Here is a 21,114-nt window from a genome sequence, read left to right on the forward strand (position 1 = left end):
GAAAACTCGCTCTGTGTGAAAGAGGGCCTTAAAAGTTCAGTTCCCATTATAACACCATTAGAATTACTATTTAAATGGAACTGGTGAATACTTTTGCACAATTGGTTTTATCAGGAGTAGTGTCAATATGATCTTTTATTCTGCCAGACACTGCTTCTACAGAACCCTTTGAGGTGGAGCTTCACTGTGAGCTACTTCACAGCTCCTCCCCACTGCTCTGCCAGACAGTTGTACTGGTCTCCTGGTTGGATGCTACAGCTGTCACTCAGACGAGAGGGGAGGAGCTGTGAAGCAGCTCAGAGCAGAAAGCAGTGAAGCGCTGCCTCCAGGGCACTTGCAGGAGCAGAATTTGGCAGAACAAAAGTTAATATTTGCACTACTCCTGAGGCTTTGTCCTGCTCTCCGCAACCCCCATCAGTGTCAGCAGTTATGAATGGCCAAAACTGCTGACAGCCTCCCTTAAAGCAACCTCAAATGTAGTCTCATGCATTACACAACCACAGCCAAGAACTGCATTTGACATAAAAATCAGGTAACAAGATGCATGTTTCAAAGTGAGTTTATTTGTATGTTTGGTGTGATGGGAGGACATCCCGTCACCAGTAAGACACACACGGCTGTAGAGAAGGACAAAGTTACACACAAGGATATCAATGGAATGGGAAATATAAACCAGAAGCTCACGTCTATGAGCCAGATACAGGCATGCCTCGGGGCCCCATCTGCTGATGGACAGACCATATACAGTCCACCAGCAGCTAGAGAGCCAAGGTTTGCCAAATTCCTGCTTTTGACACAATAGGATACAGGGCATGGACACATGGAGACAGGTTGGACCGTTGGCAAAATGAGCAAAAACACACAAATGAGTGCCTTGGAAAATAAAACAGTGCATTTATAAATTATATGAACAATATCAAAGCAAAAAGGCAGTAACTGCAGCATGAAGGAACGCAGTGTCTGGTAAAACCATTTATAAATATAATATATTGCACAAAATATTAATAACACGTGAGTGAAAAAAAACACAGGCAGAAGTAGACGGAGGAGGAGGGGGACGCAGGGGATTCAGGTTTCACAAAAGACTGGAGAGGTAACGGGAGTGAAACGCGTTTCATGTCCTTCTACACAGTGTCCGTCCGCTCTGCAGCCCTTGACGTCCCTCACTTGGTTCAATGCCAGGAAATTTGTTGAGATTCAGCCTCCTGCTCTCTCTCACTCCTCTGCTTCCTGCGGCAGCTCAAACATCTTTCCCTCTACAGTCGGAGAGCAGGGACAGATTTGGCCTCGTCACGGGCTGTAGTCGATTCTCTGCCTGCGTTACATCCAATGGGATACTAGGGTGGTACGTTTAGTGAAAAAGCCAAAAACGCGTTCCACGAAAGACAGGATGTTAAAAATAGGCTAGGGAAGTGGGAGCGGCAATTAAAGGGGTTTTCCAGGAGTAGAATATTGCTTAGTTTAGGTCATCAATATCTGATCGGTGGGGGTCCGACTCTTGGCACCCCTGCCGATCAGCTATTTGAAGAGGCTGCGGCCTCCTCACAGTGCCATATATTATATAGTGGTCGTGCTTGGTATTGCAGCCCAGGCCTATTCACTTAAATGGGACTGAGATGTACACAGGCCACGTGACCGATGAACGTGGCCTAGGAAGAGGCTGTGGGACTCACCTCTCCAAACAGCTGACTGACAGGGGAGCAAAGGAGTCAGACCCCCCCACGGCCGAAATACTTATTAATCTATCCTCTGGGGATAGGTCATCAATACTGAACTCCTGGAAATCACCTCTAAAATAGTCCACACTCATTCTAGTATGTATTTATAGCCCTTATCTATTCTCTTAAAGAAACACTAACAGTAGATAGCCTTGTTTGGAGGGAAGGCTCCCAGCGCAGACGGGGCCGAGGAGGGAAGGCTCCCAGCGCAGACGGGGCCGAGGAGGGAAGGCTCCCAGCGCAGACGGGGCCGAGGAGGGAAGGCTCCCAGCGCAGACGGGGCCGAGGAGGGAAGGCTCCCAGCGCAGACGGGGCCGAGGAGGGAAGGCTCCCAGCGCAGACGGGGCCGAGGAGGGAAGGCTCCCAGCGCAGACGGGGCCGAGGAGGGAAGGCTCCCACCGCAGACGGGGCCGAGGAGGGAAGGCTCCCACCGCAGACGGGGCCGAGGAGGGAAGGCTCCCAGCGCAGACGGGGCCGAGGAGGGAAGGCTCCAGCGCAGACGGGGCCGAGGAGGGAAGGCTCCCAGCGCAGACGGGGCCGAGGAGGGAAGGCTCCCAGCGCAGACGGGGCCGAGGAGGGAAGGCTCCCAGCGCAGACGGGGCCGAGGAGGGAAGGCTCCCAGCGCAGACGGGGCCGAGGAGGGAAGGCTCCCAGCGCAGACGGGGCCGAGGAGGGAAGGCTCCCAGCACAGACGGGGCCGAGGAGGGAAGGCTCCTACCGCAGACGGGGCCGAGGAGGGAAGGCTCCCAGCGCAGACGGGGCCGAGGAGGGAAGGCTCCCAGCACAGACGGGGCCGAGGAGGGAAGGCTCCTACCGCAGACGGGGCCGAGGAGGGAAGGCTCCTACCGCAGCCGGTTGTCTTACAGCCAAGCTCAGCACAGTGAGAAAGGGGAAACGGAAATATGAGCCAGTGCCCATATATTGAAGACCCGCCATTTACAGTCCGCAATGGGGGCACGGAGTACTTACACTCGTGTGCATAAGCCCTAACATAAGAAAGCTGCAAAGTGGAGCATGCAGTACTGATCCCTGATCTAATTGGGGGTAAGGCTACCAGCCAAATGATGATTGGGAGGGGTGGAGGAGCAGAGACCGATTTGCCATTTATAGTTGAGATGGCAGAAATGTCCGGCATTCTCTCCACCCTCATTCCTCTACTGAAATTAACATGTACGCTCAGCCGAGAAAAGCAGGCATGTTACTGGTGGGACTGGGCTGACAGCTACTGAGGGAATAAACTTTGGTCTGGCACTTATCTCATCAGAATGAACAGTATGAGAAAGCAGCAGGCCGACCCTGGACTACAGGCACTATAGGCCTATAAGTCGGCACAGTCCATCATTCATAATAGAGATAAAGAACATTCTGCCCCCCCTTTACAATATACTTGTGGCTTTTTAAGGACATCTTCCATCCAGGACTATGTTGGCACGGTTGTAAAACTAGCCTTGGTGGAATACGTTTTGGCTTGTGTGACATTTTATCATTTGTTTCATAGCCATCTGCAAACTACGGGGTTTATAGATGAAACGCAGGCAGGAAAACATGAACCACCCAGCAAACAAATGAAGTATGCGGTAATGCAGTTCACCGAGGGACATTTAAAGAGGCTGGTGCAGAGCTTAAAGGGGTTAACCCATGAAAAGTATTCCGCAGCTAACCACAGGATAGGTGATAAATATCGAACAGTGGGGGGAAGGGGAGGGCAAACTGCTGGGATCCCCAGTGATCTCGAGAGCAGAGGACCCCGAGTCCCCTCTCCATTCACTTCTATGGGACTGAAGGAGCCTGTTTAAGTCAGTCCCATTGAAGTGAATGGAGCACTGGACCAACATGCGCACTTCTGCTTCATTCAGAGAGGGGGCTCAGGAATCCCCATTCTTGGGATCGCTGGGGATCCCAGTGGTCGGACCTGTTGCAATCTGATAATTAGGCGGATAGGTGATGAATAGTTCTCGTAGGATAAACCCTTTAAAAAATAGTTTAAAACGACAAAAATGACACATAGCATCCAGATGGTCGTTTACCTTTGATGGACAGTAGTACAGGGGAAATTTAATGAGTTGCTATGGTTAAAGAGAAACTCTGACATAGAAAATTCAATCCTATCTGCAGGCAGCAGGTTTGGAGCAGGAGGAGCTGAGCAGATTGATATATAGCTTTGTATAGTGTGTACTTCATTGATTAGAACTTCTGCTCTTGCAATTCCTAGGAGTCCAGTGGGAGGTCCTATAGGAATGGCAGCCAATCACTGGGTAGGACCAGCTACTGGACTCCTAAGCACAGAAAGGGGATTCAAATGAATAAATGACAATTTGTGCCGAACCTTTTCCTATAAAACTATATAGCAATCTGCTCAGCTCCTCCTGCTCTAGAACACGTTGCCTGCAGAGATTTGACAGGCTCCCTTTAACCTCACTTTACGCCGTCCATCAGCTAAATGTCCCTGTTCTACGATTTTATATATTGGCACCACCATTAACAGTCAGTTAGAATTGTGCGATTTGGCAAAACAACTATACAAAATTTTTCACTCGTTTTTAAAAACTCAGGCCCTGCCGTTAGATTATGGGGAAAAGTTTCTGACATGAAATTTTTTTATATTATTCCATATTCATAAAGTGATGGCATATTGCTAGGATGTGTCACAACTTTACAGTCAGTGGGGGGCTGACCTCTGGCACCCCTCTCATTCTGAGAAAGAGGGGGCTGCAGTGCTGAACCAGTGCTAACAATCCCTGGCCACCCACCTGTACAGTGAACGGCATCCGGCGCAATTCACTTCAAAGGAGCTAGGCTGCAGTTCACTTGCACAGTGGGCGGCCAGGCCGCCACTATTCGGGGAGAGTCTTGGAAGGGGCAGCTCTCCAGACCCTTCTTTCTAAGACATCGGATCCCCAATCATTAAAAGTGATGTCATAAACTAGTGATATGTCATCGCCCTATAAGGTGAGAATAACCATTTAAAGGGGTTGTCTGGTTTCAGGAAGAAGCCAGACAACACATAGGATCCTTCTGCTAAAAAGAACTGAGCCTTACTTACCTGACAAGTCCTGCGCCGCTGCTCCGGTTCTTTCGGCTGCATCAGTGACGTCACAAGTGACTGCTACAACCAATCACTGACCTCTTCGGTACGCCGCTGAGGCATGGGATCAGGTAAGTAATGCTCAGATTTTTTTTTTTTAGCAGATGGATCATGTGTCTTCCTTAAACCGGACAACCCCTTTAAGGAAAACTCCAGTCAAAATGTAAAACTAGCTATGACATAGTGTTTCTACATGCTCCTTAGCCACACATGGTAGAGATATGCGTCCTACTCACCCCTTATCTCACCTCACTTTCCATCAAAAGTTGGCAAGTGTCATTTAATAGCTCCACCCGGGATGGAAGAGATTTAGAAAATGGCATTTATATGCTTCCCTATTCAAGTCTTAGCACTTTTCCTATGTATTTGGTATTCTTATGTGATGACTGGAGTGTTCCGCAAATGCTAAAAGACTCTGGAATAGCCAATAGGATGGGATTTAAAGTGGAATATCCATCGATGGGAAGCAAAAAAATACCACTGCCACTTAAAAAAAAAAAAAAGTCACAATAAATAAAATAAAATCCTCTCTCCCTGATAAAACAATAAGAAAACCTATCAAAGGTGGGGGGGGGGGAATAACGCATCAGAGTCTAGTGTTTAAAATGTGCTCATGAAACAGAACATACGGTGTTACCTACCCATACTGGCAGCTTCTTCAACAAAGTGACATCGGTTGCAAAAGAAAAAAGAGAAAAAAAAAAACACTAGGGAACAACAAACCAAACAAAACACGATCATATAGACTTGTGCTCTTCCCAAATGTTGGATCTGGATGGTCACGTGTTGCTCACCCCACTCTGTTCTCCGTCCTGTGACTATCTTGCCTCAAGGGGCAGGAGGACACAGTGATCAGGACATGCACAGCAGCCACCCCCTCGCATCAGTCACCTAAGAGCAATCCTTTCTAACTATCCACAGTACTCCGCAAGGTCAGGGGACGAGGGATATTAAGGATGACAAGATGGTGTGTCATTTGTCTGTCCTGTTGTCCTTTTATGGCATCACTTTATGGTGGGAAGTTGGAGATCTCAAGTGGTTCCCCATCTTGGGAGATGGTCATCAGTTGATGTGGTCAAAGCTTAGATTCTTGTGTCCAACATAAGGCTGTAGAAAATATATATATATATTCTAGAAAGGTGCCACAATATCAGGAAAGCCGCACCATTAAGGTGGTCTCTCTCGACCAAAACTTTGTCTTAAAAACGGACAGTGATGAGTCTGGTTTTTCTGGGTACATTCTGAGGAGCACATACCTCCTTCTCTTCATAGTTGGTCTTGACCTTCACCTGTAGTAACGGCATTGCTCCCAAAGTGGCCTCTGAAGTGACAATTCCCAGACGTTGCTTTGTGGAAAACGAGTGATGTGGTAGTAGGAAGGAGAGGCTGATTAAACATCCGGTAATCCCCGGCTCCCTGTGATATTCTATGTCCACCTGGTCTGTCCCAATGGGGTGACTGGAGGGAGAGCAGGTAACGTGGAGCAGGTCCTGAGGCAGCTCTGCTATTTGGATAGTTTACTAATAACTCGGATTAAGGCTCCATTCTCATCTTTCAAGCGTTGGTTATCAGCCTTCAGATCCCCGAGAACCTAAGATACAGACAGGAAAGCGTAAGAAGGAAGCAACAGAAATACATAATAGATGGTAAAAAAAAAAACCACTTTATCCATGGAATGTTCTAATGACTTTTTTCATCTCTTTCGTTCTTATTTAAAGGGCATCTGTCTGCAGATTTGTACCATGTTCCATGTGCGCTTGGCAGCTGAAGGAATCTGTGTTAGTCCCATGTTCATATGTGTCCGCATTGCTGAGAAATATAAAGTTTTATTATATGTAGGGATGAGCGAATCGACTTCGGATGAAACATCCAAAGTCGATTTGCATAATACTTAGTTTGAATACTGTACGGAGCGAGCGCTCCGTACAGTATTAGAATGTATTGGCTCAGATGAGCCGAAGGTTTTACTTTGCGAAGTCTATAAGTTAAATTCTACTGTAAAAAAGCATATCCCGAACTTGGGTTCGGTTCCAAGTGTTTCATCCAAAGTCGATTCACTCATCCCTAATTATATACAAATGAGCCTCTAGGAGCAACGGGGGCGTTGCCGTTACTCCTAGAGCTGTGATGGCTAACCTCCAGCTGTAATAAAACTACAACTCCCAAGATGCACACTTCACACAACTGATTGGTGAAGGTGGCTAAAGTCCCCCCCCCCCCTTAAACACCCTTAACAACCAAATTAATTTCACCTTAACCTCGTGCAGCAGTGCGCTTTCTTTTGGTCATAAAATCCTTTAAAATCAGAGTCAAAGTCAAGCAGGAGAACCTTTCATGGAACAGCGGGCAAAGAAAACCACAGAATTTAGGATGAAGATTTGGGGTACGCAGCAGAGGTGTCCTTTACTTACCTTAAGCTCGTCCTTAAGTTCGGATACTCTACGCTCCAAGATTAGCTTCTCCTGTGAATAAATGCAAATTACCACCATTAAAGCGGTTGTCTGGCAGAGACCTTTAAGTTAACAGAAAGGAGTCTTGCTTTCAGGGCCTTCAACTATTTCATTCATTTATTCTGAAACACCAGGCACGTTCATGCATTACACCAGGCATCAGCAACCCAGCTCTTTTGAGACTACATTTCCCAGAATCCTCTTTTCACTTCTATGGGAGTTACAAGAACCACCAAGTAACTGTGCATGCTGGGAGTTGTAGTTTCACAACATCTGGAGTGCGGAAGGTTGCTGTCTTCTGCATTACATGGATGGACTGTTGCTTTTAAAGAACTGTGTAATGCTTACTTTCCCCTGTGGTGGCGCTGTAGGGAACCGAGCACACCGGCTTCCCGGGGGGTCCGTAAACTTGTGGCCATTTTATTGTGGTGGGAACAAAGACGGGATTGTTTAAAGAGCACAAGTCGGCAGGATCAACTCTATTAAACCAGGCACACTGTCTGGTAGGGTTGATCCTGCCAAGTGAAATGGTAGCTGGCTTGTGAAAATCGACTGCACTTCGCTCCCACCACCAAAAAAGGACTTTCATTCTTTATGCAAAATGAGGGCTTCAAGGCACCGAATGGTTTGGCCAGCACTGAGGATGCTAAGGTGCACCAAGGGGCCAGGCCCCCCTCTCAGTGCACCGAAGCCGTAATTGCATAACAAATAAAAGCCTTTTTTCCTTGGGAATGCCGAAACCGATTTTCACAAGACAGATATTGTTTCAAGTAGCAGGATCAAGCCTACTGGGTAGTATGTCTGGTTTATAAGGGTTAATAGTGTGCCTTCAAAGCGGACCCCCCCACACACACACTATATGGGAGACACCTATAATTGTGTTTAGGGCCTAGGACATGATATCTCACCTTCTTCTCTGTATCAATTAGAAAAGATCTGTCAACGCTTCTTTCCTGCCTCTGGAGAAGAGAAAAAATAAAATAAAAATCAGTAAAGAAGTTACAGACGTCTTGAGCAGAATCATGGAGGCTTCAGTCCCATATAGCTATAGTTATACAGGATCTATACCATCTAGTTATGCAGGATCTAAACCATCTAGTTATGCAGGATCTATACCATCTAGTTATACAGGATCTATACCATCTAGTTATACAGGATCTATACCATCTAGTTATGCAGGATCTATACCAGGCATCCTCAAACTGCGGCCCTCCAGCTGTTGCAAAACTACAACTCCCAGCATGCCTGAACAGCCTACAGGTATCCGCCTACAGCAGGGCATTGTGGGAGTTGTAGTTTTACAACGGCTGGAGGGCCGCAGTTTGAGGATGCCTGGTCTATACCATCTAGTTATACAGGATCTATACCATCTAGTTATACAGGATTTTTCTTCACTTTACTTTTTTACAAAGATTCAGAAACAAAATAACTTTATATATAACCAAACGAACAATAAAAATTAAACCTCTAAATGTGAATGAGCCCTTCATATCGGTCGCAGCTCAACACGTGTAGATTACATTTGGTTACAGAGTCCTCCATCTTCTAAGGCAGAAATGTTGGTGGTCGTCTTACCTGGTTAGCTCTTTCCAACTCTGCTTTTGTCTCATTCACCAAGTTTTGGGTGTTTAGCAGCTGGGAGCGAAGACGTCCGTTGTCTCTCATCAAGTCTTCATACAGCTGGAACGACAAAGCCTCCAAAATGAGCCATCACCCGGGCAAATACGTGCAGCAAGTGATAGAGCAAAGTGACATCGAGTAGGTAAGGTCCTGTGTCTGCTCTGAAGATCGGCCGTGCAGAGTCCACACTGCATATCCACCAGTTTACAACACAGATGGATGGGGTTGTCAAAACACCATCCGCATCTACCAGAAAAATTCTGCACAGAAATCAGAGCGTGCAGTGGGTTGTCATTGCGGATCTCACCCTTTGCAATGCATAAGGTGAAGTCTGTGGCACGGTCTGCATGTAATATGTGGATTTTGCTGCAGATTCACAACCTGGAACCAACCGAACATGCCAATTTCATGTGACTACAATTTCACACTGTTCTCCCATAATGGGGTGAAGCCTAGATTGATTAGGGAATCACACAATTATGCCTCTTGCACGCGACCATATGCCCTCCGAGATATACGGTCCGTGAGCGGGCCATATGCCCCGGAGCGGTATTAATAGTGCGCATGGGAGCGCACAGCATCATAGATTACAATGATGCTGTGCACGTCGGGCTGCCCGGAGGACTATCGTCCCGCACTAATATGATTACATGAGTGCGGGACAATAGCCCCGCGGGCGACCTGACATCCACAGCATCGTTGTAATCTATGATGCTGTGTGCTCCCGTGCGCACGATCAATGCCGCTCCGGGACATATGGCCCGCTCACGGACCTAATATCTTGGAGGGCATACGGTCGTGGTCAATAGGCCTTACTGGGACTAACACTGCCCATCTATATCATTAAGTGCTGTGCGCAGAATCTCCACTGTATTCCTGTGACATAACTTCAGGCTGTCTCCTGCTTGGACAGGTTTCTCGTGATCAGCTCTTACAAACAGGAGGCAGAGTAGAACAGTGTGAAAAAGCATCTCATACATAGGATACACTGGAGATTCTGCACACAGCGCTCTCACTAGTCCAAACAAGTGTTCTTAGGCTACTTTCACATCTGTGTTTTTTCTGGGTCCGTCACGGTTCAGCAAAAACGCTTCCGTTAGGATAATACAACCATCTGTATCCGTTATGAACGTTATTTTCTCTAACATAGCCATGACGGATCTGCCACTAAAACCGCTGTAAGTCAATAGATGGTGCATCAGTTTTCTTTTTTGTCTGAGAAAACGGATCTGGCATCCCAAGACGCACTTAAAAACGCTGCATCCCGCAGACCATGACGCACTCAAAAATGCTGATTGCATTCTGGTGCATTCCGTTCCGTTTTTTCCCCAATTGACAATGAATAGGGACAAAACTGAAGCGTTTTCCTCCGGTATTGAGATCCTGTGACGGTAAAGCACAGATGTGAAAGTAGCCTTAAAAGGGGCTGTCTGGACTTTTTCTGTCAATGACCTATCCTCCGGATTAGTCATCAATATCAGATCGGCCGGGGTCTGACACACGTCACCCCCACCGATCACTTGTTTGAGGAGACGGCACGCGCAGTGAGCACCTGCCGTCTCCCTTCTCTCTTGTTCGCTGCTGCTTTGCCATATACATACAGCAGCGAGCAGGAAGAGAGAAGGGAGACGGCAGGTGCTCACTGCGCGTGCCGTCTCCTCAAACAACTGATCGGCAGGAGTGACCTATCCTGAGGACAGGTCATCAATATGAAAAAGCCTGGACAAACTTCTTTAAGATCGCTTATTTCCAATCATAGGCCTATGTAAAAAAGGCAACAACCTGCTAACAAACAAGCAAGCACTCATTTCTTGGCTGATCCCAAAGTTAACAGATGTGCTAGCGTCAATAACCGAACTGTACGTGGACTGTTCATCTTCTTTACCAGCTGTGATAACTGACTGGAACTTGACTGTGCATACTATTACAGCAATAACATGCAATTCATGGATCTAACCGCACCAGTAACTGCGGAGCACCTAACTATAGTTTGTATTGGCAAAGTAGAGGGGTATTCCCATCTGGAAAATTTACAGGATAGGTCATACATGTCCAATAGGTGTGGATTCCACCTCTGGGACCCGCTCCTATCTCAAGAACGAGGCACCTGCATGAACGGAGAGATTGATGATGCACATGCGCAGCATCCTCTCCACCCACTGCTATGGGACTTCTAAAATTAGCTAAGCACGCACACAAATTGCTCGTCATTTCTCATGACTTGCTTGTCATTTGACAGGATCGAGTCCCAGAGGTGCGATAAGTGTGGAATACCTCTTTATACACTTATGGGAAAACTTTCTTAAGACTAAAGTGACCCCATAAATTGCCCACCTTGTAAATTCTTGACAGCGGGTCTTACAATTTAATCCTTAAAATAAATTGTGTGCCCCTGAACTCCATTTTGGTATTTTGATCTAACTCAGAATTAACATCTCACTATACCTGGAGATCATTACGGCTTAGCACAGACCTAACAAGAACGTGGTGCTAAAAATGCAAAAATTCACATTAGCCTAGCTGTATATGGATAAGATACATAGGGTCAGCAGGATATATATTAGTTCTCTCTTTTTTTTTTACTCTGTATGTCCCAAGTCCTAGCAAACATGACGTCAGCAGTCCCCAATATTTCCCCCCTACATGGCCTAGTACTCAGCTGGGTTGTGAATTCCCGCACAGGTCACTCTGTGAGCAACATGGAAATGATTAAGAATGGGTTTTACATATACATCTCCGCTATGGACAGCGGCCGCACATCCTGTCTGCAGTGCTTTTTAAACAGGATTCCCAATAAATGAAGACTTTTTTTTTTCTACCTTCACCTAGAACTTACTTTTTTGAAATCCTTGGTGTCCCTGTGTTCAGCCGCGATGGCTGCTTCTACCCGGCTTGCAACGTGCGCATTGGGAACTGTACCTGCCCTGAAAGATATTTTCGGATTGGAAAATCTAAACATAAAAGCAGAACATAAAATCATCATATAAAAAGGCTTCGACAGATCGAAGACAGATGGCAGCGTACATGCCGCAGGCATCGAGTACTTCAACAATGCGGGATCCCATAGAGACGCTGCGTCATACAATAGAAACCTACGCTTTCCGGGGGAGGGGGGGGGGGTTTGCTTCATAATATTCACAGATGAGTTTTTTTTTTTTCTTTTTACGTGTTTACTTATTTTAAGCTTTATGGTAATCTTTTAGTGCTCCTTTAAGTCTTTCAATCTACTTGGACCAACCCATTGCATAAAAGAGGAAACTACGGTTCAGGTCAGGAGCGAGGTTTTCTCCAAGAGGAATTCTATCATTTCCTTTTACTGAAATGTTCACAGAATATTAGTATTCCTGCACTAGAAGGCCAAGAGACTGATCAATGTGATCTGTAACATGATGCCAGGATGTCTATCTAGTAGGTACGGTGTTCTGACCTTCAGTCACACAAGCAAGCAAAGACTCGAACTCACACAGCAAGTGTTTGAACAGTGTAAGAAATGGCAGCCGTTCAACGCTGACTCCAAAGTAGTCCATCCTCCCTTCATATCATATCCAACCAATGTTGAACCAGCTGCACCAGCGACGAGTTTGGACAGGTGAGTGCCACATATCTAAACCCTTAGGGAGGATGGACTAAGGGGTTAAAGGGGGTTTTCCGAGGTATTTTAGGCGGATAGGTCATCAGCATCTGATCAGTGGGGGTGCGACAAGCGGGACCCCCGCCGATTAGCTGTTTGAGAAGGCGCTGGCGCTAGCAGTAGCCACGTAACCTTCTCGCAGCTTTGCCTAAGGTCATATGGCCTAGGCGCAGCACAGCTCGGCCCCATTGAAGTGACATGAAAACACTTTGGGTGGTCCATGGCAGCCTGTAAACGAATGAACACAAATGGCAAAGTTCTTACCGAGAGCTAAGTCCATCTACCTGGGAGGAAAAAGGAGAAACACATTACGTTACACAAGGTAGACGATTCACCACTGCAGTAAAGGGTTTAAGCCTATTGCCCATGTCACGTGACCCATTCACGCGGTTCACTTACCCAGTTACAAGATCGCAAGAGCCACGCAGCAAAAACAGATATAAAACCCTCGTTATACATTATCAGAAAGACCCTTCTACACACTTTATGTTCCTCTCCCTGTCAAAACTTTACAAGTCAGAAAAAGAAACCTGCTTGCATGCAGGTCCAAGCACCTGAGCTCGCGGACATCCTTCCGTGTCTTTCTCCTCCTCAGATTCCTCGCCATCACTCTGTGAAGGGAATGATAGCTTCGTTCATGAACAGATATACAGCATGGTGGCTCAGTGGTTAGAATACACTGCGGGGCGCCCAAGATACAAACTTGACTAGTGGCAATATCTACATGAAGGCTGTATATGCCCTCCCGGTTTCTGTGAGGTTTTTGTCAGGATAGTTCAGTTTCCCCCTACACAATAACTGAACGTCCTGACTCTTTCACAATGGCGGATATCATTGGAAAGAAGGATCAGGCAAGTTGGATTACAACATGGCCAATCGTTGGGCTTATGGGAGATATACCGTTGCCAGGAGGTGTCCGGCAGGTGCTTTGTCCCCTCTGTTGACAGCACATGCATGCTCGCCAATCATGCATGTGAACGGGAGTCAGGAGAAATAGCTGTTTGGGCGACAGCTAAGGTTACATTCACACACGTTTCTAGAACCAATTGAAGTCAATGGGGCTATTAATATGATGGACCCCACTGAAATCAATGGGACCGTTTTTAACAGCCATTTAGACAGGAGTGCACCCATCTAATGGCTGTTAATAAAAGGGTAGACTTGATCTTTCAGGGGCTAAATTAAAATAAAAAATAATAATACACACCTCATCCAGTTGCACACACAGGGACACTCACTCTTCACTTGATGCAGGAGGACCTGATGTTCTCAGTGTGATGACATCACCACTCTGGGAGAGCAGGTCCTTTCCCACTGCATTCAGTCAAGGGCGAGTGTCTCTGCCTGTAAAAGTGGATGAGGTGAGCATTATTTTTTTTATTTTGATTCAACCCCTAAATTATCAAGTCTACCATTTTTTAACGGCTATTAGATGGGTGAAGATGGGTTTACACTGCCCAATTATCGGGCAGATTACCAGGGACGAACATTCCTACAAGCGCTCGTTTATGATAATCTGCCAGTCTAAAGGTGCAGCCAATCACCCAATAAACCAGTGAAACGCTCGTTAATCGAGTAAAAACAGTTGTTGGTGCAGGAAAGTAAATTATTGTTTCCGGGCAGCAGATTGTGCTGTCCAGAAACAATGCAGCTGTATGAGGACAGCTATACTGTGGAGGAGATCGCTCCATGTAAATGCAGCGCCTCACCCCCACTGAAAGAGTAGCCAGTTGTCAGGAAGGAACGCTTCCATCCAGATAATTGGATGCTCCTTGGACCGTGTAAACCCACCTTAAGTGATCTGTGTACAGCACTGCACAATATGTTCGCACTATTTAGCTTAAAGGGGTTGTCTCACTTCAGCAAGTGGCATTTCCCATGAAGAGAAAGTTAATACAAGGCGCTTGCACTTACACCACCCTACAATCCATAAGTGGTGCTCGTGCTTGCGCACAATAGGAAAAAGTGGCGGCCTCTCTGGTGGCCCGGGCCGTGGGACCGCACATGGGCTAGTGCTTTTTCCTATAGTGTACAAGCATGGCCACAGCTGCTGGATTGCAGGGCGGTTGTAACCATGGAAACGAGCAGTGTATAATGTGATGGAAAAATGAATCCAGCCAGCAAAGGAAGCAATATGGACAATAACAATACATTAGTAAGTGCCTTGTATTAACTTCCACTTCTACATAATAAATGTTATTTGCTGACGTGAGCCAACCCATTTAAAAAAATAACTCCATCTAAAGGCCCGCAATAACTCAAAAAACGCTATTCACTAGCCCACAGTAAAAGAGTAATTCACTATGACATAAGTCTGATTTACAATACTACAGCCCCCTCTCTACAATGAGTCTTTGTCTATAGAGAAATGTATTAAAAGGTCAACCCGAAACACATGTCAGTGATAGTACAGCAGCGATCACTTGATTTTTACATCTCTAGTGGTCAGAGGAATTCCAGTGGATCTCCTCTTTCCTCGTGGCTTCCTCCGGTCCCGAACACCTGCCTTGCTCCGGCCTCCTCGCTCATCACTTTCTTTCTCGTCCTCTTGGGACTTCTGCAACTCTGTAAATGATATTTATCTCTGAGTTATGGTGACCCACAGAGGCACCTGAAACACATCAAATGAACACGTTGTCTGTCAAACACTAACCTTTGCTCTCTTGGCTTTGTCCTGCTCCTCGTCTCTGTGAAACTGAAGATACTGGGGTAGGATCTGGAGTGGTTAATCCTAAAAGATCAGATTTCTGCAAACTGGCTATTCGGGACCTCCAACTGACCTCCGCCTGCAAATTCAGAACGCAACTTATCAGGGCTTTACATTCTCCTCACAGACTGCTTCAGGAACTCTCGGTTATAATCAGTGTTTCCCCCCCCCCCCAAGACCACTCACCCCATCATCACTGATGGCACGGCTACTCCTTGGTCTTGTCTGGTTGTTCTCCTCTTCTTTGGTCTTCGCTGGCTCTGATCCTGCTTCTTTATTTTCCTGCTGACCTTTGATGACTTTCTCAGCCTCTTTCAGATCTGTGAGTGTCACTCCCTGAAGAAGGTTAAAGTTATTACAGATATATTAGAAAAACTGAATAGGTCCAGGAGACATAGACGGATTTATGTAGACAATGAATACGATAATGTCTGAAAGTGCCTTTAGTACTTACCTGAGTGGATCGACGAGACTGTCGTGCATGTCGAGACTTTGCCTTTCTCTGAGCTTCAGCCTCTTCATCTCTCACAGGGGTCAGGTAAGACCTAAAGACAAACACTGTGAGACACGGTGTAGAAATAGGTCCATACAGAACGGAGATTCCATCCAGACCTTGACTTCTTACTTGCGTCGCTCTTTGGTCTCTGTATTGGTTGCTGGCCCTGAATTTGTACTTTTTGAGTTTGCAGTCTCGGCAGTCCTGAAAGTGACAGAATAGATAATAAAGGACACGTTATTTGTCCAAGATATCTGTGAGAAACAGAAATGCGAAAGCTAAATTATTTTAAGTTCACAACCTTTTTCTTGACAATTCTTGGAGGCATATTTGCTCTTAAGAAGTACAGTTACAACTGCCATCATTCCTGTAGTATACATAGGCTGGTGGCCAAACTGCCATAGTTCCTGGTATTGTTTTCCGTATCGCACCATGCATGCCACCAGAGGAACACTTCCGGATCAAATGAGCACTAACCTCAAGTCAATCTTATCTACATCTACTGAGCAGTTGAACGTATTGGTACCAGGTGCCGCAGTAATTGCTATCAGGTTTAGACCACATTTACATAGCGTCTGTAGTGTTTGTTTGCAGTATGTGCTCCTGGCACGCATATCAAATGCATCCATAGACCCTCATTACCCAACAGAGGCCAAAAAAGTGTCCTTTTGGTCTCGACCGTTTAGAGACAAACTGATACCTTGAATATGCTGTTGATACAGTGGCATCTACTTTAGGAGGCAAAGCATCTCCACTTGGTAATGAAGATTCTGGCTTTGTTAAAGGTTCTCTTCTAGACAAGGAGGTTGATGTCAGAGGCTCCCTCTGTCTACGGAAAGAGTTTAGTCCTTCATCTCCATCATTATATTGACGGGTGAATGGCCTACGGCCAAACTGAGGTTCCCTTTGCAAAACATAAAGACATCAAAACAGTTGACTTGGGACTTAGAATAAAAAAATAAAATAAAATCTACCACCCTGCTATTGGATCTTGGTACTGACCTCACATTTTCCTGGTTACTAGACAGTTTTTGACTTGGAGGCACACGTGCTAAACGGAGTTCAGACGACATCTTCTCCTAAAGGAAAGAACGTCATGGTCATGAGACTTTTGGAATAATAAACTAAGAATGGACACGGAGGAATTAAACGAGATTCAAAGAAAAGCATGGAGTCCACCGAGAAGATAAAAGGAAGCCATGAAGATGCTAGAAAGAAATAGTTATGAAACTAAGATAATAGATGGCCAGTCACAATACACACTCTGTCTGCTAGCTGGGAGCTGGAGGCAGATTTAGGTAGTGCTGCCCTCCTGCCTTCTTCAGAAGAGGTGCCAGAGCTCAATGTGCCAGAACTACTAGTCTTCTTCAAAGAGGCTCGCCATGACGGCTCAGTTTTCTCCTGCTCCGGGACAGCTGAGGTCTATGGACAGTAGGTAGTGCGTGTCAAAATTATTTTGTGCTTCCAATTAATAAAGAAATGATTATGGTCAATGGAAGATCACAGATGAAGCCCCCTCCCATTCTTTCTCACCTTCTTTGTGGTGGTTGTTGAAAGGTTACGTAACTGATTGTTCAGATTATTAATTCTTTCCTGAGCTTTCACCTTTTCTGTAAGTAAATGGGGGGTAACAATAATGTCAATCTACACAAAACAGAAGGGGAAAAAAAAATATATGAAAAGAACCCAAAAAACTGAAGGTACAGTCCACAAAACGAGTAGCCAAATCCAAAAATTTATTGACCGCTCTGCTTTATTCATTGGGTCATAATGCAAATTAGTTGTGGCGAAGTGAAACATTCATGATCTCTCTAGCGTTCTTTCAAGTTCTATAGAGATGTATGTGAAGGAACATGTAAGGAAACCTAGTAAAGAACTGTCGGGAGACAGAGATGCATTACACACAGGCATCTCTAAGATGCCCAAGGGCAGTTAGAATGGCAAAAAAAACAATACCATATTAGCTCCTAGCACCTGGGCCCAATTACATGTGCAGATGATCAGGACAATCACTGGGAATGAACGCTGTGTAAATGTGCCTCTAATCACTCGACAAAGCAAGCAAGACTCATGTTTGTCGGGTGATCCGGCATATCTTCAGCATGTAAAATCGGCTGCTGCCAGCAGAACACATCGACCTAAGTAACAGGGGATGTGCTGGCAACAAACAATAAATCTGTATAGGAATGAACGACCGCAGTAGCGATCACTCATTCCCAACCAGATGGGATGATTGCTTCTTGTAAATGCAGCTGGGCAATGATCAGGAATGAACAATTGTTCCCGACCGTTGCCCTGTCTATTGAAATTAAACTACGAGCCTCATTAAAAAAGGTTGGCCCATCTCATACAATGGGAGCATATCGCTAAAATATGCCCCCAATGTCTGATAGGTGCGGGGTCCCAGAGGAGGGACCTGCAGCTATCTCTAAAATGGAGCCCGCAAAGAGAAGGAGAGTGGACCGTGCATGCGCAGCCATCCTCCATTCATTTATAGGGGAGTGCTGGAAATAGCCAAGCGGCGCGCTCGGCTAGTTTCGGAAGTCCCATAGAAATGAATGGGAAGCGCATTGTGCAAACGCGGCCACCACTCCATTCAATTCTATGGGGCTGATGGAAATAGCCAAGCCTGAGCTCAGCTATTTTCGGCAGTCCCACAGAGATGAGTGATAGGGGCTCATGCGCAGTCCTTCTCTTCGCAGGCTCCCGTCTAGAGATACAGATGACTGTAGAAAATAGAGGAATACAAAGTGCTCACCAGACTCTGCATCAGAACCAGAATCATCAGAACTTGAAGCAATAGGTTGGCTGGTGGGTACGGTGGGCGTAATGGGCTGTGTCCGGCGCTCTTTGTCCTGCACACGAAGTGCAACTTTCTCTTGGCTGCTCATACGAGAAATAGAACTCCTATTTGAAAAATGGGTTGGGGGGGGCAGGGAGCGTGCAAGGGGTCAGTGCACATAGTGCCCAGGAAAACACACCAAGTGTCACGTACACATTCAGTGAAAACACACCAAGCTCACCCAGTGAACAGTCCACGCCGTGTACCACACTTTCCCTTGTGACATTAATCAGTGGACGACACAGCGCACAATCTAGTGGTCTAAGAGCAACTGCCACTTCACCAGTAAATAGAAGTCTTGAAATTGTGCTCTTACAAACTCGAACATAACATCTCCGGGACTTTTATACTAATAGCCCACCCACAGGATAGGTCATCAATATCAGACAGGCGGGGGGGCTCTGACCCAAGAAACAGGAACCTGAACTATACAGCTCTGTCCGCTGTTTACCAGCCAGGGCTGCTTACTATATCATTTAAATGGGTTGTCCTATCTTTACATTTATGACATATCGCTGGGATATGCCATGTCGGCTAGCTGCGGGTCCCAACACCCACTTCTATCTCCAGAACGGGGCCCCAAACGTGAAGGCAAGCATACCGTTAGCACTGCCACCTATACATTCACGGCCATGGAAATACCAGAAATAACTGAGCCAGTGCTGAGCTATTGTTGGAACTCCCATAGCGGTGGAATAGAGAATGGCTGTGCATGCGCAGCTGCTCTCCCTTTACTTTGTGGGGCCCGTTCTGAAGATAGCTGGATGCTTGTCCCAAGACCCACTCCTATCTCCAGAACAGGGCCCCGAAGGGAAGGGAGATTTGGGCTACATGTAGAGATAGGACAACCCCTTTAAGAGAATTGGAGTAGTGCTGCAGTAACCAGCTCTGACCACTGCACAGCCGATGGAGCCGTGTAGTTTGGGTGTCTGGTTCGTGTCCCAGAGCTACTGCAGAATAGTTGGACCCCTGCATATTGATGATCTATCCTGAGGATGGGCCATTATTCCCAGAGAACCCCTTTTTAGTTATGTCAGTTCTGGCATACATGGCCAACAGCACAGCTTGTGCAGAAGTTGTGGCCCAACTTTCTCAGATTTGCGTCGGGGTGAGAACCGCTGAAAATTGCAATGACCGAACCCAAACAGGGGTTTGTTACACAGCTTTCATGGAAACAGATCTTAAAAACAGCTTGAAATGAGAGGACGACGCCAAGGCTTATTGACTGATGATTTTTTTTAAGTTTAAAGGGGGAACACTCTTGAACTCTCATGCAGCCCAATCCTTGTCTAACTCCACAGCACAACGGACGTGCCACACAGCCTGCTCCAATGTGTCACACAAGCACAGCATACGCATTACAGACCTCCTTGTTCTGCTAGCTGCATTTTGATTCGGAGGACTCGTCTGAGACATTATCTGTGGAGCATTCTTCATCTTTTCCAAGCGTAACTGCAAAAGGACAAGAAAAAAAAAAAGCCCAAGAGAAGACGCTACATCAAACAGCAGCGAAGAAGTAAATTCACGTCGTTTAACTATCACTTCTAGTCTGTGCAATTTCTTAGCCCCCTAAGGCTACATTCACACGTCCGTGGTGTGTTGCGGACCCGCAAATTGCGGGTCCGCAACACACCCGCCCGGCACCCCTATACAAATGCCTATTCTTGTCCGCAGCTGCGGACAAGAATAGGACATGCTCTATCTTTTTGCGGAGCTGCGGACCCAAAATCGGGGCCGCGCTCCGCAATTGTGGCTGCAGACAGCACACTGTGTGCTGTCCGCATCCATTCCGTCCCCATAGAGAATGAATGGGTCCGCACCCATTCCGCAAAATTGCGGAAAGGATGCGGACCCATTTTGCGGACGTGTGAATGGAGCCTAATACAGACGCAATGAGATCTCACCACACTCTGTTTCTTCTTCATCTCTTCCAGGACAGACTCTAAACTGTCATCCGCAACATCAAAGGGTGTCTGGCCCTAAAAAAGAAAGAAAGAGGAAACAACCTTGAAGGGGATGCTTGCACATTGCACAGAGCAAGACGGAAAGGACACCTTGCAGAAGAAATGCTGCCGGCACCAAGACGCGATAGAAAAGACAAGAAAAGGGTCGCTGGAACCGCAGATAGGAGCTAGAAAATGCACAGAGAAGATCCAGACAGGACAATGGGGAATAGTTGAGGAAGGCTCAAGCAACACAATGATACATGCAGCCAAGACGACACCAAACGCACATGAGATACACTGCATAGGTGAACAGAATCAGCCATGGCAGAGCCAGGGGGGCATAAGCAGTCTGTGTATAGTGTGAGGAGACCGCTGACCCCCTCACCACTTTGCTGACAGCCTCCATGTCACAGAGAGCCTCACACAGGAGACGGCATGCATCCTGTTGGCCCCAGTGAGCGGCCGCGTGCAGAGGAGTCCAACCATCTAAGTCGCGGGAATCCACGTCTAACCCCAACTGTAGGAGCAGCCTGAGATAGATATGGAAAATGAGAAAGACAAGAGACATAGGAGATAATGGAGTTATGGAAGGCAGAAGAATGAGCTAAAATGATCAATG

General features: G+C 46.5%; 1 protein-coding gene across 6 annotated transcripts in view; it reads right to left on the reverse strand.

The window, feature by feature from the left end:
• Nucleotides 1–543: 543 nt before the first annotated feature.
• Nucleotides 544–21,114, reverse strand: part of LOC120981057 (protein phosphatase 1 regulatory subunit 12A-like) — a 28,805-nt gene continuing 8,234 nt past the window's right edge. Inside the window, exons 5-24 of one of the 6 annotated variants that reach the window (XM_040410524.1) lie at nt 20,881–21,025; nt 20,454–20,528; nt 19,916–20,001; nt 18,466–18,590; nt 17,241–17,317; nt 16,971–17,129; nt 16,710–16,786; nt 16,408–16,611; nt 15,837–15,911; nt 15,666–15,756; nt 15,398–15,547; nt 15,158–15,290; nt 14,939–15,069; nt 13,059–13,115; nt 12,769–12,788; nt 11,710–11,824; nt 8,829–8,933; nt 8,162–8,212; nt 7,215–7,265; nt 544–6,394 (exon numbers count right to left, since the gene is read on the reverse strand). In XM_040410524.1, the coding sequence (XP_040266458.1) occupies nt 6,308–6,394; nt 7,215–7,265; nt 8,162–8,212; nt 8,829–8,933; nt 11,710–11,824; nt 12,769–12,788; nt 13,059–13,115; nt 14,939–15,069; nt 15,158–15,290; nt 15,398–15,547; nt 15,666–15,756; nt 15,837–15,911; nt 16,408–16,611; nt 16,710–16,786; nt 16,971–17,129; nt 17,241–17,317; nt 18,466–18,590; nt 19,916–20,001; nt 20,454–20,528; nt 20,881–21,025 (2,014 nt within the window). In that variant the 3' untranslated portion in view covers nt 544–6,307. Of the gene's footprint in view, nt 6,395–7,214; nt 7,266–8,161; nt 8,213–8,828; nt 8,934–11,709; nt 11,825–12,768; nt 12,789–13,058; nt 13,116–14,938; nt 15,070–15,157; nt 15,291–15,397; nt 15,548–15,665; nt 15,757–15,836; nt 15,912–16,407; nt 16,612–16,709; nt 16,787–16,970; nt 17,130–17,240; nt 17,318–18,465; nt 18,615–19,915; nt 20,002–20,453; nt 20,529–20,880; nt 21,026–21,114 lie in introns of all 6 variants that reach the window. The other 5 variants (XM_040410526.1, XM_040410523.1, XM_040410527.1 and 2 more) reach the window with 5 other exon arrangements.

Source organism: Bufo bufo, chromosome 10 (genome assembly GCF_905171765.1).
Source record: "Bufo bufo chromosome 10, aBufBuf1.1, whole genome shotgun sequence".
Taxonomy (NCBI): domain Eukaryota; kingdom Metazoa; phylum Chordata; class Amphibia; order Anura; family Bufonidae; genus Bufo; species Bufo bufo.